The sequence below is a fragment of the Martes martes genome (assembly GCF_963455335.1).
Source record: "Martes martes genome assembly, chromosome: 11".
Lineage (NCBI taxonomy): Eukaryota > Metazoa > Chordata > Mammalia > Carnivora > Mustelidae > Martes > Martes martes.
Window position 1 is genome coordinate 90,823,136 of NC_137899.1, and position 27,683 is coordinate 90,850,818.

The 27,683-nt window shown below is 50.7% G+C and overlaps 2 protein-coding genes across 2 annotated transcripts in view; both read right to left on the reverse strand.

The window, feature by feature from the left end:
• The window catches only part of SLC13A4 (solute carrier family 13 member 4), a gene marked incomplete at its 5' end in the record, with an annotated part of 38,076 nt that extends 31,265 nt beyond the window's left edge, over nucleotides 1-6,811 (reverse strand). Inside the window, 3 exon segments of the mRNA XM_080818742.1 lie at nucleotides 1,424-1,552; nucleotides 2,419-2,514; nucleotides 6,482-6,811. Coding sequence (XP_080674868.1) covers nucleotides 1,424-1,552; nucleotides 2,419-2,514; nucleotides 6,482-6,811 — 555 coding nt within the window.
• Nucleotides 6,812-11,545: 4,734 nt separating this feature from the next.
• Nucleotides 11,546-26,717, reverse strand: FAM180A (family with sequence similarity 180 member A; the record flags this gene model as incomplete). Its single annotated transcript, XM_080818288.1, has 3 exons — nucleotides 11,546-11,890; nucleotides 13,333-13,433; nucleotides 26,642-26,717. The coding sequence occupies 3 exons, from the start codon at nucleotides 26,715-26,717 to the stop codon at nucleotides 11,546-11,548; spliced, it is 522 nt and encodes a 173-aa protein (XP_080674414.1).
• Nucleotides 26,718-27,683: the final 966 nt, after the last annotated feature.

A 27,683-nucleotide genomic window follows, 5' to 3' on the forward strand; every position in this document is an offset into this window, starting at 1 on the left:
TACTTATTCTTGTTTCCACAAAGGAATGGGACACTTTGGAGCAACTGCGGGGTGATGCAGGTCACAGGCTAGCTTTTCTGTGACTCTCCAGGATATTGGTGTTGTACCCATTTCCAGGAATAAAAGCACTGCTGATGGTTTGAGGGGCTCCCATCCTTTTTGACTACTACAGCTACCCATTGTCACCAACCTTCCACGCCCAAACAAGAACAATACAGAAAAAAACGATGGCAACAAAAAACTCAGTGATAACCAAAAACCGAAATACCCCAAACACAAACTAACAATCAAATTGGCCAGCTGAGTCTGTCTGGTAGAATAGCAAACAAGAATGTACTTTGAAATCTAATGGATATGAGTTTGAATCCAGTTCTGCTACTTCCTACCTTGTGATTTTGAGTGTGATTTTTAACTCTCTGAGTCTCTTCACTCATCTGCAGAATGGAAATACTAACACCCACCTTGCAGAGATCTCAGGGGTATTACATAAGAGATATAGGACTTCCACTGTAGTGCCTGATTGCTCGTAGGCCTGCAAACATTGGTTCCCTTTCATCCTTCTTCTTTGCCTCTGTCCTTTGTCTCTACCATTCGATCTTTATCAGAAGCTCTAAGCAGAGACCAGGTGCTGTGACAAGAATCTAAACAGAACCAGGTAGTAATGGATGGGGACCATTTTTCATCTTGCTTCTGGTTTCTGGTTGTGTTTTTCTTCTTTCCCACTTGTGCTGGGTGTTAAGTGTATGCCCTGAAATCTGACCACAACCTGGGCTCGATATTGACAATTTCTGGATGAGCTTTTATGGATGCCGTAGAGAGAGAGAGAGAGTGGACAGAGAGGGCAGGTTCTAGGTAGACAGAAGTCAAGGAAAGAATATGCAGTAATCTTGAGTTGGGGAAGAAGGAATAGAATTTTTTTTCTTCTTTTAGGGGAAGTGGATGAAAACATTGTCAGGACTCAGGAAAACATCATGAGTCTCTCTGTCAACACACATTTATTGAGCACTTACTGTATAGGGGATGAGGTTTATAATGAGATTCCAAAGACCTGGGAAAACCCGATTCCTACCTTTGATTCCTGCCTTATAGTTTAAGTGGATACAAAAGACTGATAAAGGTCAACATCAGGTTGCTTATAGGTGCTAATCCCCCAGTTCCTAGAGGGTTTCAGACTGAAGGAGCAGTTGGATGTGATCAGTCAAGTAAGGCTTCCTGAAAGAGGCAGTTTGAGGGAGATGAGGGTCATGGGAGAGGAACTCAGGGCCTGGAATAGCAGGTGCAAAGGCTTAGTGCTAAGAGGTTTTTCCAGAGGGTGAAGAAAGCCCTGTCCTCAAGTGCTTTGGGACTCTCCCTTCACCTCGAGCCCTCTTTCACTGGCCCAGCGGGGGCCCCGAGCAGGGAGCTGGGCCACCAATGTTCTAACCTCGCTGGACCGGAGGACTCCGAAGAACGGGTACAGGAAGGCAGGCACCAGGGCTGCAGCTCCGAGAGGCACGGCCTCAGACACCCAGTACACAGCGGTCACGATCAACACGTAAGCACATGCAGCCTCCTGGAAGGGGAGGAAAGTGGGCGGTTAGTTAGAACCACTGCCATGGAGAATCCAAATGAGATCCGGGGTGGAGGCAATAGGCATCCAGACTCAAACGTGGGCCCCAGGACACAGCCCTGGGAGGTGCAAAGCTGGCCTTGGCAGGGCCATGTGGGGATCCGTGGCGGGGCCCACACTTGGGTGTGTGCTGTAATGGCTGCTCGCTGGGTGGACCGGCGCCTGGCACGTGGTCTGTGGCAGTGAAGCCACCAGACTTAGGGTATCACAGCTCTGCTGGTGCCTGAAACTGTGCAGGATGGGGACTGAAATGAACTGTGGGGGCGCCTGGGTGGCTCAGTGGGTTAAGGCCTCTGCCTTCGGCTCGGGTCATGATCCCAGGGTCCTGGGATCGAGCCCCACATCTGGCTCTCTGCTCAGCGGTGAGCCTGCTTCTCCCTCTCTCTCTGCCTGCCTCTCTGCCTACTTGTGATCTCTGTCTATCAAATAAATAAATAAAAATCTTTGAAATGAACTGTGTCCAGACCCAAGATCACAGGCTCTAAAGGTGGAGTTCACAGCTCGGGCATGTGGCAGAATATTTTGGCATCGAGTTGATTGGATGCTAGGTGTTCTTGGGGTGGTTGAAAGTTGGGATCCATTTGTGTAACCGGTTCATGTGTGAGCTCTGAGATTGGCCCATTGTAGGGCTGGAAAAGTCTATGCCGTGGGGGGCTGTCCTGGGCGTGAAGAGGTTTAACAGCATCCCCGGCCTCTACCCACTAGATGTCAGTAGTACCTCCCGATTGTGACAACCACAGATGCCTTCAGACATTGCTAAGTGTCCCTGGGGGGAATATTTGTGCCTGGTTGAGAACCCGTGTCCTTACCAGGGTCTGATTCTTACCGCTCTGGGACTTCATCCCCCCCTGCCTGATGCACATGGAAACATCCCTCCGATAAAGGGAATCAAAAGTGCTATCTACCTGCAAGGGAAGGCCTGGAAATTTACCAGTTTTCCCCAACACCACCACTTGGCTGGCTGTACAGCCTTGTGGTGGGTGGAATAAAAAAGCACAACACTGTTCTCTACAACCAGCCTTCCTTAACCTCAGCCTCTAGTAGTGCTGGACGCTCAAATTCGCACTGATTAATGGAGCTGAGAAAAGTCACTGGCTTACTCTCGGGGTGAGGGGGTGGGGGGTGTGACTCTCCAAGGACCTTAACAGTGGTCTTGGAGGGCCATTGCACAGAGGGTCCAAGCAAGTTCTGGGTTCCTCCATTTATACATGGTCCTAAACCATCTGGGCTCAGATCTGACCTGCCCTGAGGCTGGCTGGCGATCAAGGAGCCTGACGAGTCTTGTTCTGTTTATCTCTCCCTTGGGTTCAGAACAAGCGTCCTCAAACTCTTGCACAAAAGTTACAAAAGGTCGCCAGAATCCGTGAGGGGCGTCAGGAGTGATTAACCCAGCTTGGCTGGATGGGACCTTGCTCCCTCCTGATATGCACGGATTACTGCCTTGGGGTTTGAGAAATGTTGACTGTGTAGCTCCCACTGAGATATCCTCTGGGGCCGAAAGATCAGAGAGAAGTTAAAACTTTTAGAAGTTGCTGATAAGAAAACAGAATCAGGAAGGGGGGGAAAAGATTCCATTGGAAAATAATGCAATTTAGAGAAATACTCCCTTTTGTTGCAGAAATAAAACTACATAAAGAATTTCAAAGCCTTTAGCCCCCTTGAACCTACTTATTCCTATCTCTCCCCTGGGACACAGAATGGCGGGTCTTAACTCTAGCTGAAGATAAAAGGGACAGGCTATCTGTCCCTTCCTGAGAGTCCTTATTCCCTCCTGAGGACCTTTAGTCTTTCTTGGCCTTACAGGGCCACAGATTAAGGTTAAGGGAGAGGGGAAGGGAAGACAGATGGAGAGAAAGAGAGAACCAGCCTTCTCCTGGGTACCATCTCAGTTTGAATTAGGAGGATTTGGGTAAGCTAAGGTACACTTGTTGATTGTAATTACTGTTACAAATTAGAATAGGTTGTCTTGGAGGAAGTCAGCAAGCTTCCTGAACAACGGGGTAAACCACCATCATCATTTTAATCTGGATTTTCCTTACAGCACGAGAATGGTCGAGAGTCTCCCTCCATATTTCTCACCCCGTTCACCCATGGAATTTACATAAACTTCCTTTTGCTCCATCTGAACTTTCTCAAAATTCAGTGGGTAAGCTTGTATTTAGATACCCTCCCCAAAAGCTTTGTGAGGTTTGATTACAGGAATCCTGGGGCCTCACATCCGTCCAGTGTCTGGCAGGTGGCTCAATTAAAGTTGGTTGAACTGAACTGGGTTTCTCTTATCTATCTGTTGGAGAGAATATTCTGGAAACCCTGGCCCCTTATCACTGCCACTAGTCAGCTGGTGTGTAGGGGCTGAGGAGCACTCGGGCAGCGCCTTTAAAGTGTAGTATTATCAGTTCTTTTTGGCATCTGTTTATAAATAAAGGAGAGAGCTCAAAAGTGGCATTTCCCATATGGGATGTTTCCTGGCTCTGCTACCAACTGATGTGTCCATCTGGTCCTTTCCCGTGCTGTCCGATCATCTCAGTGATGTTCCGCTCAAACTTCACCAGAAGCGGCTTGAGGTCTGTTTATTTGCTGTCATACGTGACCATGAGGCCTTTCTGAAATTTCTTTTGGGACTTGGGTGTAACCTTTATCCCGCCAGGGACACTGAGGCAGGGCTTGGTTATGGACAAGCCCCTCCTGTGCCCTTCTCTTTTGGAACATAGGAGACCAAGTCTGGGCCCCTGGTGTTAGAGAGCTGGACAGGAAAAAGGGGAGGGTCCTTCTAATGCTTCCTAGGATGTAGCTGTGGCTTATCTTTTGAAGAACCATTAGAAAGGCAGGCCAGGAACTCTGGCCAGGTCCCTTCCCTCAGCTCCAGCCTGGAGCAGCCAGGTCCCCTTTAGAATCCTGAGGATTCAATATCAGAATCTAAAATTTTGACACGTGGGAGTAAGAATGGGTGAGAGACCTTCTATGTGTTGGTTTGTGCTTCCTGTGGGCACTGGTGACCTCAAGGTGATTTTATGTCACTGTAGAAGAAGAGCAGAGTTCTTATGGACACAGTGACACACACAGAAATCACCTTTGGAGGGCACCTGGGTAAGTGGCAAGCGAGCTGCATCCAGCTCTGAGGACACCAGCCATACCGGGCTCCATCTAGCTGTCCCCGGGGCTATGGGAGTCCCAGTATCTGTCCACGGGCACCGACCGGGAGGCCCCAAGGTAGTGTTAGGTTTACTTTCCTAAAAGGCACTTGTTCTTAAAGGGGGTGATTTTGCACCTCCCCGGCCCCCCTGCAGTCCAGGGGATATTGGGTGATATCTGGAAGCATTTTAGGTTGTCACAGTGGGAGGGGGGAAGGGACAGAGTCCCTTGGTCTCCGTAAGTCCAGCTGTAAAAATCTCTTCAAAGATTATGTACAAATCCAAACAGACCAGAGGTTCACCTGCTTTTCCTTTGCTCTCCTCTTTTTTTCCCCCCAAGATTTTTTTCCCTTCTTTTTAAAATAACACCTGTTGGGGCGCCTGGGTGGCTCAGTGGGTTGGGCCTCTGCCTTCAGCTCCGGTCATGGTCTCGGGGTCCTGGGATCGAGTCCCGCATCGGGCTCTCTGCTCGGCAGGGAGCCTGCCTCCCCCCCCCCCCCCGCCTGCCTCTCTGCCTACTTGTGATCTCTCTCTGTCAAATAAGTAAATAAAATCTTAAAAAAAAAATAACACCTGTCTTCCATCAGATTTATAGATTATTTTGCCTACTTCAATAACTGGTTATTTTATTCTGATACCACCACGGAGAGGAGGGCACTGTGTCTCTGGTGAACATTCCCTTAAGTGCATCAAATATTGAGTAAAAACAACAACAACAAACTTTGAAAAAAGAAAGAAAGAAAGAACAATGAGCCCGTTTGGACAGAGTGGAGCATGGACTAGCAGGAGCCCAAGAAAACTGTCAGCAGCAATCACTGTCTCTGCTAATCCCGGGCGGCTGTTACTCCCGAGGCTCCCTGGCACTCTGGGGTATTTATTCTAGTAAAGATTTAGGCCCGTTTGTTTTTAAGACATTCTAATCCCCTCTATTTAACTTTCTAACTCAATGTTGGTTACCAAGTTACTCTGGGAGCTGCCTGGAAAAATCTCTTCCCCTCTCACAAACATGATTAACCTCTCTTAGCTTATTTTTCCTGAAATCACAAGGGTAGTGCCTGCAGGACAAGGGGCATAGCCCCAGAGAGGAGGAGGGTAAGGAGGAGGAGGAGGAGGAGGGAGACAGGGAGGGAAGGAAGGCCAGCAAAGGTCTGAGAAGCCAGCAGAAGGCGGACCCAAAGCTATGGCACCGCTGCTCATGCAAACCACTCAAAAATTGGGTCATGGACTAGAGTTGGGGGCTCTTATTTCTTTTTTTATCGCATGGTTGAATGTGTCTCCTTCAAGGGCATAGAGAAGGAAACACAGAGGATACACATGATCAAAGGGCCCTATGCATGGGACTGGGGCAAGATGCCAAGCTCCGCTTCAATGTAAAGTTCAGAGGGACTTCGGAGACTGCATTTCAAAGTGTGGTTAACAGAACAACAGCCCCTGGTGGGTGCAAAGGAGTCCCAGTGACCCCCCCCCCCATGCCACCTTCCTGCTTCCCCAACGACCCCCCCAGGCCTGCAGGGTAATCCCCTCCCTCCCGCATCACTCCCCTCAGCCTCCTGTGTCCTTACTGGGAGGCCTCCTTGCTCTCCAGCTCCCTCACAGAGAGACAGTCACATGGTGACCCTGTTGAGGACAAATGCCGGCCCAGCAGCGTATCCCTCTCCCCAGGGGCACAGCGCGTGGCCCCCGCTCCGGCGGCCCGAGGACGGGGTAGCACCCCTCAGCCGGTTCAGCCGCCCCCGCCAACCTCAGCCCTGGCTGGGGGCCATGTGGTCGGGGCCCTGGGAAGGGTGCGGAGGGACAAAAGGGGCAGCGTGGGGGAAGAAAGCGTTCGAGCCTCCCCCAGAAAGACCCGTCCATGCCCGGATCCCCGGAGCAAAGCCCGCGGAGGAGCTGCCTCGCACCCCATCCCTCGGCCCCCCTGCCCTCGCCCCCCACGGCCGGCCCGCAGGGACAGGAGGCGACGCGCGGTACTCACGCTGCTCGGGTGGAGCATGGGCAGGGGCAGCAGCAGGAGCGGCACGAAGATGACGAGCAGCAGGTTTCGCGCCCCGAGGAGGCCCTTGAGCAGGCCCATGGTGGCCCTGGGCGCCCCCTCCCGCCTCCCGCCGGCCGCCGGGGGCCTTCGCCTCTCACCACGCTGGGCTCAGTCCAGAAAGACTTCTGAAACCCTACTCGGCTTCCAAGAGTCCTCTCTTGTCTTGGGGGCAGAAAAGGAGGCCAGGGACGGCTCCTGTGTGCACAAAAAGGCTGGGCTCCTTGCCTCCTGCTTTAGGTGGGATTGGTGAGCATCGTTTCACGCCCAGCAGAAAGGGACCGGGAGAGGAGGCTGAACCGAGGCATAGTGAGGGCCCCCCCGTCCCTTGCTCAGTAGTAGAGAAACGTCATTCTAGGGCTCGCAGAAAGCCCCCCAGCCAATCAAAGGCACAGCTCTGCTGCGGCCGGTTAGCCTTGAAGAAATCATGTAAAGGCTTTAACCGATTAAAGATACCGAGCGCATGGCCTGGTGCCCTCCATCAGTTTTGCTCTCTCGGATGCCTCTTTGGGGCAGTATCAGTTTCTCTTCCACCTGTGCTTGCCGTACCCCCTTCCCTTAACCCAGGCCCCCAAGCTGGTCAGCGGCCGGTGCCGACTTCAGACAGGGCTGGTCTCCTCTCCCAGGACCTGCCGCCTGAACTCGGTTCCAATTTCTCTCCTTCACACTGGTTCCCCACTTATAATTTGCCTTGAACCTGGGCCTCCAAAGCAGGGAAAAAAAAATAATAATAATAAATAAATAAAAAATCGCCGAGACTTTTTCCTTGCTGTCACCGGACAAAAATCCTGCTGGACGCCCACCTTAACTTTCCCTCACCTACAGGGAGCCGACCCAGGCAGTGGCCCCGCCCAGGCCTCAAAGCCAATCAGTACGTCGGAAAGATCGGGCCGTATCCCTTCCAGAGGCGGTCGGTGATTGGTCCCAGCAGGGGCCTGCTGAGTCGGCAGAACCTAGGCAACTTGCAAAGCTTATTTTTGTTTCTCAAACATCCTAGGGGCTGCAGTGATGATCGTCATTGTGAACATAATCCCACTTACGCAGAGCTTTCCCTGGGAGAGCACTTACGAGCCTAGTCCTTAGGAAGATGCGTCTGGGGGCAGGGAGAAAATGAAGTAATAATTCTGGAGAAATTTGCCCCCAGAGCGTACAATATTAAGCCCTTCGGACTTCCCTAATGACAAAGATCATTTACTTCGGCGTCTGAGTGAGTAGGAAGCATCTGGGTCAGCAGAGGGTGTTAGCCTGTAAGAAAGACCACAGACCTTTTGAGGGAAAATGGGAAGGGTAGCTACCTCTCTGGAAAAGTCTAGATGCCCGTCTCATTTCAAAAGGCTCTTGGAGCCCAGATGTCAGTGATCTTTCTTGACTGGAGTAGGTGCTCAAATGCTCCTCTCTGAGGCTCTTTAGCAAAAAAGAAGCAGAAAGCTTCCTTTGGTGGGGATGCAAGGAGGAAGGAGGTGGGAGGGCAGGGAAGAAGTTGACAAGTTCAGGGTCAGGGCCTTGGCAGCTGTTGCACTCTGCAGTTTCTGCTGGTTAGAGATCGGGAGACGCTGTCAGCCTCTTTTCTCAGAAGGGACATGTGGATAAGGTTACCCGTGTTTTTCTTGAATTCACAGAATGCAAGAATGGCATTCCAAGGTCTACAGTTGGAAATGATCCCCAGGCTAAACGCAGAGAGACTGGAGAAGTGACTCCAGAAAACCAGTTCTTCTAGACTTCCAAGGCAGAGGCAATTATGGACAGTCGAGGTTCCCTTCGAGGTTATCTTGCCATTGTAGGATGGGCTATGATGACCCATCTCTAAATGCATGTGAAAGTCTGGCTACCATATTTGTTACATTCGGACCTCATTCTTGGGCTGATTTTGAGACTCAGAACGAATAAGACCACAGGTGTGATGTTTGGGTGGCAAATATTAAAGAGGCTGGAAAATAATAAACAGCTGCGGAACTCAACATCCACCGTTCAACCCCTAGACCATTTCAAATTCCTTGGTGAGATAATCTGACATAACAAAGATTCCACCGAGCCTAGTAAACTCGATCAGGACATTTTTATTACACCATAAGTGAATAATTGTTAAATAAAATTAGGTACGGTGAGCGACACAGTTAAGACCAGTAGTTCTTCTTCGGGACTCTATCCGTTTTTCAGATGAAGAAAACAGTTTCCAGAACACTATGCTTGAGAGATAGAAGGCAGGTTCCACTTAGATGAGGTATCTAAAGTACTCAAACTCTTAGTAACAGCAAGTAGAAAGGCAGTTGCCAGCCACTGCGGGTGGGGGGGGGGGCGGGAAGAGGGGGGAGGGGAGTTGTTCCAGAGGTATCATTTTTTTGCACGATAAAAAGTTCTAGAGATCTGTCCTGCCATTTGGCTAACACTATTGTACTGCCCAGTTAGACATTCACATGGTAAATTTCATGTATTTTTTACCACAATAAAAAATAATGTAAGATGTTAAAATGGATTAGGAAACCAAGGGGGCGCCATGTAAAGACATTTGACAAGTGTTCACCTGTGGAAATCTCTTCTGACTGATTTATCACTGAGTTGATTCTCTTTTAGATTCAAGGTAAGATGATGTTTCCCCACACAGATGTTTTTCACTGTCTCTTGAGTGTCACCAGAGGTAGCCAGGAGGATGCCAACTCTAGAAGATGCTTCCAGAATTTTTAGATCCTAAAAGTCCCCAGCGGTATAGAAATGGCAGAATTAGTTACAGGCCAATTGCATAAGTTACAGGAAAATTTCCAAAAGTTCCATAAGTTACAGGCAAATTTCCACAACAGACACCATGCTTTAGATTACTCTGTCTATGCGTACATATGGCAAAATGTGACCCGGTTGCGATCGTGGTGTTACAGTGTGGTATTAATGAGGCAAAATGGGACAGTCCGTTTCTGTCCAGTCTACTGCTTTACTGTTCATTGAGCAGAGGGTGGGGTCTTGGGGTGGAGGTGGTGAGTGTTATATTTGATTTTGCATGTAGATGAAGTTCTTATTATAAACTGTTCCTGTGGGTAAACAGTCAATTTGTATTCAGCCTAAAATAGTCATTCATAGGGTCATCTAGTTAGTATGAAAATGGAATTTTCCTTTGTCTTTCTTATTTCTATTTCTTTTACAGTCATTGACTGCCAGCCACATAAATATGGGCCCTGATTTATAACTACACAAGGCCTTCAATTTTTTGCTGCAGGATGAACGAACTACCATTTTAGCACTGGTCCTGGGAACCATCCTCCCATTCATGGATCTCCTACCCCTCGGAGCAGCCATGTATATCATCACATGGAAGGCAGGGCTTACAGGCGGTCTTTCCACCCAGTGACGGGAAGAAAGCGCTCAGATCCAGCCTAAGGGGAGTGGTACCCCAGGGTGGGATGGAGGACTCTGAGGACGGGCTTTTCACGATGTGGGAGGGTTGAGGCCTCTGCTCACCTCCTCCCTGCCCCACATCCAGCAAAAGGACAAATAGTGAAGGCAGACCATGAGGCCAATCTGCCTTTTGGGAAATCCCAACCCTATACCTTGACCTTTGTTTGAGTCAGACAGTGATACCCAAAGTGGGTGGAAAGACAGTGAGGGTCAGAGTGCAGGCAAGGCAGAGCTCAAGTGAGCAAAAGTCAGCCAAAAGCGCCTGGGAGATGCCTCTAAGAAGTGGATACAGAGATTATCAGAATTGGGCCCAAAGATAGAGCCGAAGAGACACCAACTAAAATAAAGAGACCAGCTTAGTGACCATGTCAGAGAGAACACATAATACTAGAAAGAGAAAAACTGAACAAAAAGCAAATATCAGAGACTGCATTTGAGGGAGGTAAGAGAGAAATACAACCAGGGAATGAGAACCAGAGAGACTGACTAGCTATCTTGTGGGATAGCAGGTGCTAACAGCTAAGAAAGAACATGCTGTGAAGGGTGGGTTCTGTTGGCAAGAAAGAAAAGTGCATCTTACAGCCTCACAGTGAGGAAGGTAGCAGAAGAGCTCACAGCACATGTAGAATTAGCAAAGCCTGGGGACTTCCAGGACTGGGGCAAACAGTCCAGTGGACCCCTTAGGTCCTGCTGTCCTCCCCGTAATAGATCACTTAGCTCAGTGATTATGGACATTTCAGAAGTAGGGTGATCTTAGAGGTTATTTTATCCAACTCCTTCATCAGAGTGTTTCAAAGATATTGAATAAAAGCCTAAGGTGTTTCGTACGTAGAGTTTAAAAAGATACCAAGTTAATGCTGCTCAAAGGAAAGTTTTGGCCTTTGAAAGGGGAATTCCCGTCATCCAAAAAATTTATTCTACTGGGAGCACCTCATTTTCTGATGACGCTAAATGATTTTAAGCATCTGGATAGACATGGCTGTTGGTGCCACCTCTGCATTGGTGTCCCCGGTCTTCCCGCCATGCCCAAACCTCTGTGCGGTCTCCTCTAGCTCTGTGCTTGGCCTCGGGTATTCATGGCAGTCACTCGGTGTTGGAGGAAGGCTGAGACTTCTACATGTCACAGGCAAATCACTGGGCCTTTGGAGGAATCTCGAATTCCCGCTCTAGCCCTTTCTTCCAGCGCAGGTCGCACTGTGACACGAGTCCGACATGCTGGTCAGGAATCTACAAGGGGCAAAGAACATGGCAGCGTTTATTTTAACCTCCGCTACTCTGAGTTGGTGGCGTGGGCTTTGTTGCAGGGCTCTGTAAACGGAATAGAGAGTGAAGAGTATTTGGATTACTGTGTGCATGGGTCCCTGCTCCGTGGTCCTGGCGCAGGCCAGTCTCTCAGGGGGACACTCTGGGGCCCGAGGACCGCATCAGGTCGTGCCGCAGGGCCTGGAAGAGGCTATGGAGGGACTCGGCCCAGATGTCCTTCTGATGCCCTTGGGACAGGGCTGTGCGGTAGGCCGTGTAGGCCAGGGTCAGCGCGGTCCTTTCAAAGTCCTCTTTCTTGAGGACGCCAGGGTGGCTGGAGAGGCTGGCACTCAGCCGGCGGATGTCCGGGATGCGCTTGGGGATCACGTCGTTGCAGACGGTGCGGAAGTCAGAAGCCTTCCTCAGGGAGGCGAGCTCCTCGTCCTTGATGGAGATCTGCAGGTCAGGGCTGATGTCAAGTTCAGCTAGCAGGAACTGGAGAGAGAGGAAGCATTCAAGCATCACTGAGGACATCATTGTATTTATTCATTACCATGTATGTTCTTTTAGGGAGGCAGCTAGCTGCGCCTCCAGTTCCGACTTTCCCACTAGCTGTGTAACCCTGGATGAGTTACTTAAATTCACTAAGCCTCACTTTCCTCCTCTGCGAGATGATCAGTGACAACAATACTGCACTGGGTTATTGTAAGTAAGTAAGACTAATACAGATGGCGTCTAATACGGTGCCTGGTACAGAGTCACTATTTCAAGGACTGCTTATTATTCCTAGTGCCCTGACCAGAGCACTAGTCCCTGCTTTCCTTTCTTCCTCCCACCCACCCACCAAAGATCTCCTGGAGCACAAACTGACTATTTTGGGTAATTTAAAATCCGAAGCTGAATTCGAAGGATGCAGAGAATTGTGCTAGGAATTAGGTAGGATACAGAGATTTGTCCTAATTTCTCAACTGTTCTTTAAGAGTAGCAAGGAGTTTGCTATGTGCCTCCCCGGCTCCGTGCCAGGCTCATTCCAGAAACCTCATAAATACCTCTTGTCTGAATTCTAACTTGCCTCCCTGTCTCCGACTCCTCCTGGCTCTAACCCATCCTCCATGCTACGATCTGCTGTCTTTCTAGAACAGATCTGTCCCTGTGGCTCCCAAGTTCCAGACTTGGCCAAGTTTGTCCCCCAGGGCAGGATTTGAAATCTCTTCCTCTTCTGCCAGCTCAGCGGCTTGGCCTCCGTGGGCTGTGTCTTAGCCAGACAGTTCTGGGATGTGGAGGATGTGAGAGGATGTCAAGGCAGGAGGGGAATTTTGGAGATCATTGTAGTTCCTCATTTAACAGTGGAGGGGATTCAGGCCCAGAGTGGGCGACGGGAGGTCACCCAGTTGATGGGGGCAAAACCAGAATGACAGTTCAGATCTCGAACCTGGAATTTGATCACTGAACCTGTCCAAGCAGCCTTGGGGGATTCACCTGTAGCTTGGAGGAGGAGTGGGGGGTCAGGGGCCCGGGTGAGAGAGGCAGAGGAAGAGAGCTTTGGCGTGGCCCTCGCCCGTCAGAAACAGAGCTATCCCAGCTGTGAAGTTACTGGAGACGTGGCTCTGCTTAGACACCAGGCGTGGCATTGCCCGAGCTCTCCAGGCCAGTCCCGCCTCATAGCCTCTGCTTGGGAATGTTGCCCGACCCTGTGGCTGGCGGTGGTGCCTGGGGACCAGACGGAAATGTCTTATTTTGCCTCAGCTGAACTCCTGATGCCATCAGTCCCTGTCACAACGTGTGGGAAAGGGGAGGAGAGGCGAGGAAGACCTGACTCTGGGATGGGCGGGAGGCCACGAATCCACAAGGTCGTCTAGACCAGTCCCTCCTGCGGTTAGTTCCCAAAATACACGCTTTTTGCGTGACTTGAGCTGGCCACTTTCCCTTCTGCCTACCTCATAGAGCAGTTCGACCTCCTCCAGGGAGCTCTGCAGGACGGGGTTCAAGGGCATCGATGAGGATCTCTTTGGGCGATGGGCAGCAGGGAAGAGCACGGCTGCAAGAAATGAGAGTTAGCTCGAGGGGCTGCAGTGTGCATGTGTCCTGGAGGCCAGCCAGCCAGTCTGGATGGTGACCGACGCCAGGTGGTGGTGGACCTGAAGCGGGGAGAGGTGGCAGATGACACTGGTGTGTCCCCAAGAGCTCCCAGGCATGTCAGATGTTACTAGTTCAGACCAATAATTTCAAACCTGGCTGCTCACCAGAATCATCCCAGGGAGTTTTGAAAAAATACATATGTCTAAGGGTATGTATCTCCTAGGGAATTTATGTAAAACAAAATAAAACAGAAATGAGCAAACTGACACCCCCCCCCCAACTCAATAGATGAATTCTCTAATATTACTGTTCCCTTTATCAATAGGAGGGGCTGGTTTATATTTATTGACAACCCTTTTATTTTATTTTATTTTATTTTTTAAAAGATTTTATTTATTTATTTGACAGAGAGAGATCACAAGTAGGCAGAGAGGCAGGCAGAGAGAGAGGGGGAAGCAGGCTCCCCGCTGAGCAGAGAGTCCGATCCAGGGCTCAATCCCAGGATCCTGAGATCATGACCTGAGCCCAAGGCAGAGGCTTAACCCACTGAGTCACCCAGGTGCCCCTTGACAACCCTTTTAATCAGAGGAGCAGACTGCTGGCTGGTCTCCGACCATCTGAGACACAGCTGCCAAGGATGTGAATACAGGTGACAAAGTACAGGAAGGGAGCTGCCACAAGACCCTGATGCTTGGCTGTAGGGGTGTGGGGAGCCAAGTTCAGCGCTTCCCCCAGGGACTGGCTGACTTAGAGATGCGTTTGGTGGAGTCAATGACTTGTCAATGTTATTCCTTGGTGCCTGCATTTAGAAGTTGCATTAGAAGTTGGAGGAATATGGATAAGCTGCTAGAGGTAGAGGAGGGAACAGAATTGGGAATGGACAGAGGACAGGTGAAGAAGACCAACTATTACAGAGTATGGGAATACTCAGGACAAACTGCCGTTCTCCAGGATCATGCTGGGTAGGAGCAGACAGCCCTGTTCACCCCGCAGCCCCACTTTGTACCCGGGCACTGTGCAGGAGTGACGGGTCACCCTGCTGCCTGCTGACAAAAAAGGTGCACCTTCTTCAAGACACTTGGTTCTTTTCTGCTGGAAGCTGGGGCAACCAACTGTAAAAACTGAAGAGATTTGGAGGTAAGTAGCGCCCCCTGAAGTTGTGCGAACTGTGAGTTGCACAACCATATGTCACCGCTCTCCTTCTTGATCATGGTGCCCTTGGAACCACCGAGAGTCTAGGGACGCCCAGTGTGCTCTGGCTAAAGAAGGAGGGGCACTGCTGAAGCATTTTAGAAGGTTTTCTATTGGAAGTGATAAAAATGAAACATCTTCAGTGTAAAGGACATTTCCTGAAAAGCTCACTGATGGGCATCTCCTACTTCTTGGAAAAAGGTGGTTGGGTGTCATATTGCTATAATACTGTTTACTCTGTAACTCATTTATTATTATTTTTAAATATATTTTTAAGATTGTATTTATTTATTTAACTGAGAGAGAGCACAGAGGCAAGGGGAATGGCAGTGGGAGAGCGAGAAGCAGGTCCCCACTGAGCAGAAAGCCCGATGCGGGGCTCGATCCCAGGACCCTGGAATCATGACCTGAGCGGAAGTCAGATGCCTAACCGACTGAACCCCCCAGGCACTCCCTGTAACTCATTTATTATCTCTAGCACAGTTTCCTCCCGGGCTAGCGTAAATATGGTTTCAGCACCCCCTGCAGAGCCTGGCAGGCTGACAAAATCCCTGCATCGAAGGAGGCCTTGACGAGCAGAGTGACCATCTCTGCTTCCCCAGAGCTTTTCCCCAGAGCCTATGAATTGCCAAGCATTAGATTCTATGCTGGCAGTTTAGCAAAATTTGTTTCCTTTGCCAGCAAAGTGCCAACTTCCCACAGAATCATGGTTTTTAGGGCTTGAGAAGACCTTGGCCTCTGTTCACTCATTGCCTCTGCCTACAGTATCAGGTGGACGGACGGAGGCATCTCCTGCTCTGCTGATTTGCAACCTTGACCGCACGTTAGAATCACCCAAGGGGCGGATGCGTGGGTCCTGGCTGCAGAGGCTCTGATGTAATGGAACAGGGTGCACATGGGACGGGAAGATTTTTTTTCCAAAGCTTCCTAGGCTTCTAATGGCAGCTCCTTATGGCAGCTGACGTTGAGAATCGGAGGGTGGTTGGCCTGACGTTGTAGAGAAGGAGCTGCCCTAGCCCTATGGCCACTCTTGGGTTAACCCAGTGGTTCTCACCCTTGACCGTATATCAGGATTACCTGGGAGCTTGGGAAATCCTGAATGCCCAAGGCCAGCTCCCAGGTCATTACGGTGGGCAGGCATTGGGTTATCCAGCCTCACAGCCAAGTAGAGGGTGTCCTGCTGTGAGGCACACCCCACTCCCATCTGATGGGGTCATCGGAAGAGACCAGGGCCATCTTGTTCTCGGAGACAAAGGAGCAGAGGCCCAAAGAGGGTGCGTACTATGACTTCACTTTCTCCTCGGTGGGAGATGACACCAGGATCAGATCCAGTCCTAGAATGAGATGTGACCTACTTTTTTCCTGCGCGCCCTTCTTTTCTTCTTACCATGGAAAGGTGGATGAAATCCCGTTCCCGGGATAGGATCCGAGAGCAATTTTATTTCTTTAATTCTTGTCCCCGGATTCCATTCTTATTGTGAAATTACAGGTATTGGTCCCTTAAAAAAAAAAAAAAATTCATACCCCAGCAGGTGAAGAGGATAAGAGGGAATGAATGCCTTGGGTATGGAGCCCTTTCGGCTTCCCGTCATCTCAGACTTGGGGTTGGCTGCCTTCCAGGAAGTTCTTCACAGCTGAACTGCCTCCCTGTGAACACCAAGACCCCTTTAACCCACACACCCTAAGTGGACCCTGAGTTCTCTAAGAATGGGGAAGAAAATACTTCCAGATTCAAAGCTCAGCTTAATAATGAAAACACTGCTGTTTCCAAGAGCCCTTATTCTGATTCTTTTAAAAATGATAACACAGTTTGGGGAAGACCGTTAGAAATAGATTCAGCTTCTAGACCGGGAGACTCATCATTGCCCCAGCAAGTGTGTGTACGGGGGGGTGCACAGAAATCTGAAAGATGGACCCCTCCGTCCTTGTTCTCCTGCTCCACATTGCTTCCACCACCTTCTGCGGGAGCTCCGCCCGTCGTTGCAGCTGCATAGACGGTGGGCCTGGCAGGTGCTTTCCTACAGACCTGGGTGTGGAAGCGCGGGTCCAGACATCTGAGAGGCCCCGGGTCTGACTCTCTTGGCAACAAGGCGAGGCCTGGAGAGGATAGATTTGCCTTCATGGAGATGCTGGAGGTGGGGCGGGGAATGGCGAGAAATAAGCTACGTCTGGTCCCCGGCAAAACAGTGGGTAAAAGGTTAAGTACACAGTCACTCCCGATATTCTTGTCTATGACAGGGAAGGCTGGACTCTGCCAGAAATGCAAATGGCCCACGTAAGAGCTGACCAGCTCCCAGAGGCGTGGATGTGCGAAGCTTTAAACTAGACTTGCTCCTGCGTGGTGAGACACACAGTCCTGCTCCCCTGGAAATCTTTCTCTGTAACCCCGCTGTCCACCTGTGTCCTTTCTCTAGCTCCGTATGCCCTCTGCATCCAGTCTCCACATTTCACATCGTGCTGTTTGTCACCCTGAAGGCGTTCGTCTGGGTGGCCGGCCAGCTCCTGGGAGCGAGGGAGGAAGTTTATGCTCCCCTTCCTTGACCTCGATGTCTGCATAACCCTGGGCTTCAAGGGAAGGCTCAGTATATATGTGGGGATGGTTTTAAAGATGAGCCAGGGAGGGGCGCCTTGGTGGCTCAGTGGGTTAAGGCCTCTGCCTTCAGCTCAGGTCATGATCCCAGGGTGCTGGGATCGAGCCCCGCATCGGGCTCTCTGTTCAGCGGGGAGCCTGCTTCCTCCTCTTGCTCTCTCTGCCTGACTCTCTGCCTACTTGTGATCTCTGTCTGTCAAATAAATAAATAAAATCATTAAAAAAAAAACATTTAAAAAAGATGAGCCAGGGATTTTGGGGCACCTGGGTGGCTCCGTGGGTTAAGCATCTGCCTTCAGCTCAGGTCATGATCCCAGGGTCCTGGGATCAAGCCCGGCATTGGGCTCTCTGCTCAGCGGGGAGCCTGCTTCCTCCTCTCGCTCTCTCTGCCTGTTAAATAAATAAATAAAATCATTAAAAAAAAACATTTAAAAAAGATGAGCCAGGGATTTTGGGGACACCTGGGTGGCTCCGTGGGTTACACGTCTGCCTTCAGCTCAGGTCATGATCTCAGGGTCCTGGGATCGAGTCCTGCATCGGGCTCTCTGCTCAACGGGAAGCCTGCTTCTCCCTCTGCCTGCTGCTCCCCCTGCTTGTACTCTCTCTCTGCCAGATAAATAAATAAAATCTTCAAGAAAAATCCTTAAAAAAAAAAAAATAAAGATGAGCCAGACATTTTTTAAAAGCCTCACGAAACCAAAACAGCCACAGGGACTCTTCAGGCTCTGCTGGGATTTTCCTGTCCCGCAAGCAGCTAGCTCATCGCCTACCTTGATGGAGGTCATTGTTAAGTTCACTGTGGGTGATTAGTAAACTGCCTGGGGCAGCCCAGCCTTCACCAAGCTGATGGGAAGGAGACCTGAGGATGGCCATTAGTGACAACACCTTCTCTGAGAGAGGGGACAGCAGGGAGCAGTGTGGGAGGCCCCAGACGGGCAGAAGGGCCCCATCTGAGCACGGAGCCTCAGGCAAGCAGGCTACTGGGACAGGTTTGTTGAATTCACTGATTTCTTGTGCCTTTTGCTTAATGTAAAACTGGGCCAATTTATTTTCCTCTTTTCCACTCAACACTCGGCAGCCCGCCCACTCTCCAGCTGTTTCTTGAGGACGTGAATGTGCCCACGAGGACCACTCAGTGTGACCAGGGGACAGCAGAAGCTTCCCCGTCTCCTAGCACAAAGGTCTGCTGCACACGGCTGGTCTCAGGGCAGGAGGACCGTGAGCGTCTCCCCTCCTCCTGGATTCCCTGGACATAGCAGCCTTTGCTGGGGGGACACTGAGGGTCTCAGATACATTGGACAGACCAGCACAGAACAACGGATTTGCTTGCTACAGTTTATGCAGGTGCACTGAGCCCGTCGGCATCCGGATCCAGAGACTCGAGAGTCCTGTGGTAGGGCATGTTCTGTCTGTATCTTCTGCTCAGAGACGCGTTGGGACTGCAGACCCAGGCTGTTAGAACGTGAAGCTCAGATACCGTAACAGCACATGAGCCCACGGTGTGCTAGTCGGCGTGCCCTGGGCTTTCCATCCGCCCCCTGGGAGGTGAGTACGAACATGCCATCGCATAGATGAAGAAGCGTGCAGGTTCAGAAACTTGCCCTAGGCCACCCAATTTGTTTGCCGTAGGACTGAGATTAAATCCAGACCTTGCGGGCTCCCAGACCCTGTCTCAGGATAGGGAGAACAATGCTATCTTTCTGTAGGTGTATCGGGCCTCCGCCTGGGCTCAGGAAAGATAGCGTAGTTAATTATGAATGAATGCAGTTGGTAGGATACAGATTCTGAAATGAACCATACATAATTTTTTTTTTTTTTTTTTTTTTTTTTAAGAGAGAGAGAGTGCGGTCGGGTGAGGGAAGGCAGAGGGAGAGAGCATCTTAAGCAGGCTCCAGACCCAGCACAGAGCCCGGTGGGGGGCTTGATTTCAGAACTCTGGGATCGTGACCTGAGCCGAAATCAAGAGCTGGTTGCTTAACCGACTGAGCCACGCAGGCGCCCCTTGCCACACATGATTTTAAAAATTCTCTAACTTTGATTTGTGATTCTATCATACGCAAGGTCCCATTCCTACAGCCCTGTGATCCCTCTCCTACATAGACACCCCCCCAACTCCTTTGCTCGCCCTTTGTGCTTCTGCAATCACTCGGCAAAGTCAGCCCGTCTCGTCACCTGTCCCCTGCCGCGCCTGTGCACCCGAACGTGGCCGGGGAAACCACAGCCGTGTCACATGTTCTCGTTCTGAGTTCACGGCCGTTCGGCTGGCAGGGGCCTCTCCGTGCCGCCCGACCACGCTCTGGCTCTCCTAGTTCCCCTCACTTGGCTGCCTGCGTCTTGTCCACACACTTGGACTTGTCAGCCCCTGTGCCTGTGCGCCGCCCTGGGGCAGCGTCTCCCTGTGTGCGAGCGACACCTCCGTGAAGGCGGCACTCAGCCTTGCACCTGTTCTCTCTCCTCTCCCGCGTCTTTCCTTTCCCCTCGCTGCTGGATCTTGCGCATCAGCACGAACACTTCGGTCTTAGAAAACTAAAGGCCGCTGTACCGGCTGCCCTGCTCACCTCCCTCTTCACGGTGCGAGTCCTGCCTCATCCCCGCGCTCAACCCTCTTCCGGCCGCACGCACTGCCGGGGGGACCTCCAGCCTCACCCTCCCGGCCGGACATCAGTCCACCGAGCCGCCGGCGGGCGTGTTCTTGCCCCTTTTGTAACAGCTGCCTCTCCTGACCCCATACCCAGGCCAACCCCAACACACACACACACACACACCACACAACCATGCACAGCACACGTACCACGTACGCACACACTACACACATATCACACACACACACACACCCCACCCCCCCCACCCTTACCACACCACAACCCCCATGCCACACACATACCACGTACGCATACCACGTACGCACACACCAGACGCATGCCACACCACACACATACACACCACACACCATGCACTCCACACATACCATGTATGCACACACCAGACACATATCACACACACACATACACCACCCCCGCATCCTTACCACACCACACACCCCCACACACACTCCACGTATGCATGCACCGCACGCCGTACATAACAGACACATGCCACACACACACACCACACCACACACAACCATGCACACCACATGTATCATGTATGTACACACTACACACATCACACGCACACACACATACACCACCCCCCACACCCTTACCACACCACCCCCCACACCCCCCATGCCACACATGTACCATGTACACGCACACCAGATGCATGCCACACCACACACACATATACCACACCACACACCACACACCATGCACTCCACACATACCACGTATGCACACACCAGACACATATCATACACATACACACATACACCACCCCCACACCCTTACCACACCCCCCCCACACCCCCCATGCCACACATGTACCATGTACCCACACACCACATGCATGCCATACCACACACACATACACCACACCACACACACTCCACATACGTATGTACCACACCCCCCACATACCAGACACATGCCACACACACAGGCACACACACCACACACATACGTACACCATACGCCCCCACCCCCCACACAAACACATGTACACACCACGCGCGTATGAACACTGCTCTCCCTGCACACCCATCCTGCTGTCTGAGGTCTTCCCCACCTCTCTCAGTTGCTCAGGCCAAAAACCTTGGGGTCATCCTCCATTTTTCTCTTTCACATTGCACATGCCGCCAGTCAGTAAATCTTCCTGGCTCTACTTCAGGATATATCTGGAACCTGTCTACTACTTGCAACATCTCGGCTAGACTCTGGTTCCAGGCTTGGGGGCCTCTCCTAAAGTTGTCTTAGCTTCCATCCTTGGCTCCCACCCTCGTTGTATTCTGTTCTTTTTTTTTTAAGATTTATTCATTTATTTGAAAGGGAGAGAGAGAGAGCATGTGTGAGCAGGGGGAGCGGGAGAGGGAGAGAGAATGTCAGGCAGACTCCCTGGTGAGCCTGGAGCCCAATGTGTGTCTTGAACTCACGACCCTGAGATCATGACCCGAGCTGAAATCAAGAGTCGGATGCTTAACCGGCTGAGTCACCCAGGAGCCCCATCATTCTATTCTTTTTTTTTTTTTTTTTTTAAAGATTTTATTTATTTAACAGACAGAGATCACAAGTAGGCAGAGAGGCAGGCAGAGAGAGAGGGGGAAGCAGGCTCCCTGCTGAGCAGAGAGCCCGATGTGGGGCTCGATCCCAGGACCCTGGGATCATGCCCTGAGCTGAAGGCAGAGGCTTTAATCCACTGAGCCACCCAGGTGCCCCGCCATCATTCTATTCTTAATGTGTCTAAAGCGAGTCTGTGAAAACAGGTCAGAGGCTGTCACTCCTTTGTCCAGGGCTTTTCATCTCACTCAGAGTAGAAGCCAAAGACCATCAGATGATCTTGTAGCTATGAGGTGCTACATGATTTGCCTCCTTCCTGCCTCTCTGAGCCTGTTATTTCCCCGTACCCCACCCCTGCTGCTGCCACCACAGCCACAGGCTTCTTCACTGCTCTGTGAGCATACCAGGCATCTTCTGCCACAGGGCCTTTGCACTTCTGTTTCCTCTGCCTGGGATACTTTCTCCAGGGATTGCATGGCTTACTACTCAGTTTCCTTCAGGCCTTTAGTCACTTCCTCAGGGACGCCCTCCCTGATTTCTCTATTTAAATCCTTTATACTCTGTCCCTAATTTATTCTCATCAAAAAAACCAGATGTCTTATTTATACACGTGTTTATATCTGTTTCCCTCACTTCCTGAGGGCATGGGTTCTTGTCTGTTTTGTTCGGTGCTGTATTCCCAGTGCATAGCATCCTGCCCACAGCTATTGAAGGAGTACATGATCCCATAGAAACACATTAATTACCCTTGTCACAAAACCCCATTCTTTCCAAACAGAGTGCTTTACTAAATCCTTCTCTCCCCTCCCCCCCAACTTTTAAAATAGGCTCCACACCCAGTGTGGAGCCCAAGGCGGGGCTTGAACTCCAGACCCTGAGATCAAGACCAAGCCGAAATCAAGAGTCGGATACTTAACCGACTAACCACCAGGTGCCCCTAAATTCTTTCTTTCTTTCTAACAGGATAATTCTAGGATTTATTTTTAGTTCCAAGTGCCGACTAATTATCAAAATGTAGATGTGGTCTCCTATCTCTACCACCCCTTCCCTTTATCTCCAAGGAGCCTGCATTCCTGCCTGGGAGAATCTCCTTTTAATAATCTCAGTCAGGGCTGACACCTGTCTCTCCCACACCGTAGCCTTCTGAGCTTTCTTGCCCAGACATACAGACAGAAGTCTTCTTAAATGGAAGAGCCTGTCTTTTCTCTGCAGCCTGACCTTCTCGTTGACTTCTTGTAATCTGGGATAAAAATCTTCCTTCCCATAATCTTCCAAATATGTTTTTTTTTTTTTTTAAAAGATTTTATTTATTTATTTTACAGACAGAGATCACAAGGAGGCAGAGAGGCAGGCAGAGAGAGAGAGGAAGGGAAGCAGGCTCCCTGCCAAGCAGAGAGCCCGATGTGGGGCTCGATCCCAGGACCCTGAGATCATGACCTGAGCCGAAGGCAGAGGCTTTAACCCACTGAGCCACCCAGGCGCCCCAATCTTCCAAATATGTTTAATAGAACAGAGCGGTATTAAGGCTAACCACGGCTCCCACACAACTGTACACACCATTTGTACCAAGGAGCTTGCCGGAAGGGATTCAGACTGCACACGATATCAAGCCAAAATACGATGCTTTTAACGAAGCAGTCGAAGCAACTCCATGGAAATGGCGGGTGTGGATAGGAAAAACTCTCATTTATGAAAGATCTTTTGTGAGATCTTACTGATGTTATTTACTTTTCTGCTCCTGGGCCAACCCTTCAGAAATGCAGTGAGATTCTGAGGGAGCCAGGATCTTGGCCGGGTGTGTTGGGGTCTTCTGGGAGTGGTCCTGCCGCCGGGCGTTCCCCCCCCCTGCCCTCCCCTGTGGGGGTCCTAGGGCTGCAGGGGGAACCTGAGACTGTGATGCCACAGACGTGGGGTAGGTGACAATATCCAGCTCTAGCCTTCCAGCTGAGTGATCTGGGGCTCCTCGACTGCTGGCCGGTTCTCCAGTTTCCTTACCTGTGGGCGGATGGTCACTGGGGGTGACTGGGGCTGCGGGTTGGGGGGCACTCAGTTACATGAGTCCTGTTAGTCAGTGCTTACTGAACACTCATCACAGGCCCTTCCCTTCATGCCTGAAAACACACCCAGCCCTCAAAGGGACTCCTGAAAATGACATAAATTCCACCAGGTTACTGAAGGGCCAGCCTTCCCTATTAACCTGCTTTTTAAAAGAATAATTTGCATATATTTAATAAAAACAGTTATAGTATGTAATACATACATTTTCCCCCCTTTCTTCTTCTTCTTCTTCTTCTTTTTTTTTTTTTAAAGATTTTATTTATTTATTTGACAGAGAGAGACACAGCGAGAGAGGGAACACAAGCAGAGGGAGTGGGAGAGAGAGAAGCAGGCTTCCCGCTGAGCAAGGAGCCTGATGTGGGACTCGATCCCAGGACCCTGGGACCATGACCTGAGCTGAGGGCAGACGCTTAACGACTGAGCCACCCAGGCGCCCCTTCTTCTTCTTCTTCTTTTTTTTTTTAAGACCAGTTAGTTCCCCTCAGCCCCCCAAGTGGGGTTCTGGCAGGATCTGGGGGCTTGGGCCAGGTGTGTCCGGCTTCCGGACGGGCCTCGCTAACCACAGGTGAGTCATCAGGTCTCGGTGATGTTGGTGGGGCTGGAGCAGCGGGCTGGCAGGGCTGGCGTGGAAAGCCGCCTCCCAGGGCCGAATCCTAGAGAGCGCTTCTAGGGAGAGGCCCCGAGAATGGTAGGAAAATGTCCTGACAGCAGGGTGTGTTCCTTTTGGGTTTATTTCTACATTTCCACTTGGGGGCAGGGGGCGGGGGAGGGTGGAGGCCGGGGTGCTGATGCTGGGGTGGGGGAGGGGGGATAGAGGTCGGATGGAGGAGGTTTTCGGGCAGACAGGCAGGCAGACATGTGGGAAGACCCTCAGGCTGTGTCAGAATTCTTCTCTCTCTCTTTTTAAAGAATATTTATTTATTTGACATAGACACAGCGAGAAAGGGAACACAAGCAGGGGGAGTGGGAGAGGGAGAAGCAGGCTTCAGGCCAAGCGGGGAGCCGGAGGGGGGCTTGATCCCAGCACCCTGGGCTGAAGGCAGCTGCTTAAGCACTGAGCCACCCCGGGGCCCCCGACTGGGAATTCTTCTAAATTAGGCCTGGCGCTGGGGTGGGGTTTGGGGTAAGGATGAAGGCGAAAGGAAGAGTTAAATACATTAGGAAAAATTATTTTTATTTGGGTGTGACTCCCGTTCCATTTTTAAAAAATGGCAATTGGGTATTCCTTTTATAATTAGGAAAAAATGTTAAAAATGAAAAAAATAAACTATGTGGAACACTTCTGATGATGATTGGAAGGACGCTATCACTTGTTGACTCTGCCGGGAACCACTAATCTAGGATTTAACGAAACTGCCTCATCACTGTCTCTGTTCCAGCTGTACTGGCTTCCCGTCTCTAGATAGATTTGTTATTATTATTTAGGGGCTGACCTTCCCCAGGATGTTGCTATAGAACCTGTTAAGTGAGAACCTCAAATTTTCCTTAATGAATTTTTTTTCCATTGGTTTAAGTGGTAGGTAATAATTCACATTGATAAGCTTCTTCACCATTTACAAAACATTTTATTTACATTTTTAATATGACCCTCACCACACACAGTGAAGATTAGCTCTGTTATTGTTAATATGTGACTTGTTAGTGAACCGAAGCTCAGAGAGGTTAAGAGACTTGAGAGACATCACACAGCCAATGAGAGGCAGAGCTTAAATCCTTGAGTTTCTTGCAGGATTGCCCATGACGTGGCTGTGGTGTTTACAGCCTTATTACAAATCCAGTTATCTCGTTTGGCTTTCTAACAGCCTGTGCATCGGGAGGGTGGGTATTACTATCTTTTTCTAATAGGCAAGTGGGGAAGGCTCCGGTAGCGCACGGGGTAAGTGGCCGAATGTAACGCCCCGGTCTCTTTGCTCTCCTAAGTGTTGCCTCCAAAGTTTGCGCACATCATGAGCAGGGAGGGGGTGTGTGTGTGATGTTTCCAGAAAAAAAAGGAAAATGCTCCATTAATTATTTGCCTCTGGGTGTAACAATCATTTCACAGCTCAGCTCAGAGAAAGCTCAGAGAATTGGCAAATCACCGATCTCAAGCTTGAAAGTGAGAGAATAAAACCCAAATAAGTGAATGGCTTTTGCTCCCCGCCCGTATCAGGTTCATTTGCTCTGTGCATCTCCGGTCCACACTGGCGGCTCCTTCCTTCCCCAGCACTCTCCTTGAGAACCTGGAGGCTCAGCCCCACACCCACCCCTCCCGCCATGCCAGTCTGGCGTCCTCTTTTGGATCTCTAGAAACACCTATGGGCCTGCCTTCTTTTTACAGGGCTTCTGGGGAGAGAGACCTCAGCTGACTTCAGGCAGTGGAGAGGGTTGAGTTCTGCACAGAGGGGTCCACACTACTGCTCCCTCGATCCCCAGCAGTGATCAACTCTAATTGGCTGGAGATGCTGCCAGGCTCTGCCACCTGGAGTCAGTCCTGAGCTTACAGAAAAGATGCCACGGGGTCCTGAGGGAAAGGAAGTCGGCCACGAGGGAACAGCCTTGCCGGGCTCCTTCTTTTTCGAGGTGGACCACCGGGCGGGTGGGAGCTGACTCACACCTGAGTGAACACTAAAGGGTCTGTCACTCTTCTCCTGCCACTGGCCCGGCTCTGCCCGGATGGAAAGATTGTCCACCCCTGCTCAGAAGCAGCATGGAGACCTCCATGTGGACAGCCAATGCCCTGGGCCTCTTGTCGGGGTCCCCCAGTTAGCAGGCCTCTGCACCCCAGCACCCACCGTCCCACGATACTATCATCAGTCTTGGTACCCGCTCTTCACATGCCCTGCCTGGCTGCAGCCGCTGGGGGTGGGGGGAGCTGCTCAAGGGAGTCTGCTCACATTCTTAGAAGCAAAGATGACTTAGCTCTGGCATGTCAGAAAGGCATGCCCTCTGTGTTCTTCACCTCGACTGAGTTCCCTCAGCGGCTTTGGTATTTTTCAGTGTCCCATCCCTCATTAGCTTCTAGCACCTTCTAACATGTCAAGAAGCTTAAAGCCATTGGCAGAGAGGAGATAAAAGGGGTGGTGGTGGTGTAGGGCTTCTAATCTCCTTCGACCACCCTATTCTTTCTCCCCCCATTCCTAATTGTATTTACGAAAGAGTAATGCACGTCAAACAGACAAATAGAAAGCAACTTACCCCTGCTCCACCTATGGGACACAGTAGCCTGGGCATTGTAGCACAACAGCAGAAGTAGCAGTGTTTTCCAGCACATCTTCTCTTCCAGAAAGGTGAAAAGTTGTCCTCAAACCCAGTGGGACCTCAGGAGCTACAGGTATGCCTGTACCCGTCTGCCCAGCACGAAGATACAGTTCGTACCCACCTTCCCTTTACAGAAGTGCACAGATGCCCTCTCCTGCCCCAGAAGGGTGGAGGCAGAGGCAGCCTCTTGCGGGGGGAGTGGGGGGATTAGGAATTGGGACTTCTGCTAATTCGACTCTCTCCGGGATTGGGGGACTGGGCTTCCACAGAGAGTCTCTGTTTTTGAGCACATCTGGAGTGACTCACGGGGCATGTGATCTCCTTGGCAGTAGGGCGGATAAATATAATTTCTGTACTTGAGTTCCATGTGTTGGATGGACCCACTGGAATTTTTCTTTAACAAACAGACTCGTGGAACTTGTTAGAGAGCCCGGCAGAGAGCTGGCTGCTGTCCCCGTCCACACACACACACACACACACAGAGCAGGAGAGCCAGGGGCGAGGGCTGCAGGGAGAGCTGGGTGGCTTGGCTGGCAGACACAGGGGCTGACAGCCCAGAGTTGCCTTCAGGACAGCAGAGTCATTGTGGTGTCTGGGCTGAGTGTCACTTGCCGCCTTTCCCTGGAGCTGGACCTAGCCATCTTGGTGCCTGGCGGCAGCTCTGAGAGCCTTCCCCAGGCTGTACATGGATGGGGAGTCAGCGGTTGTGAGGAGCAGAGGTAGAGCAGTGCTGTGGCCCATGGATATTGTATATGCAGCTAATGATCTGGGGACCGCAGTGGCCCTCTCCTCCCATTCACGTTCATGACACCCTGATTTCCAGACTGTATCTAGCTAGACCCGGGCCAAACCACTTTGATTCTCCCAAGCAAAAGGGTAGTGTTATTCTGTGATCTTGTTTTCGGTAATTGATTAATTAACTTTTATCGAGATGTAATTGACATATGACATTGTGTAGGTTTAAGGTCTACATGGGTTG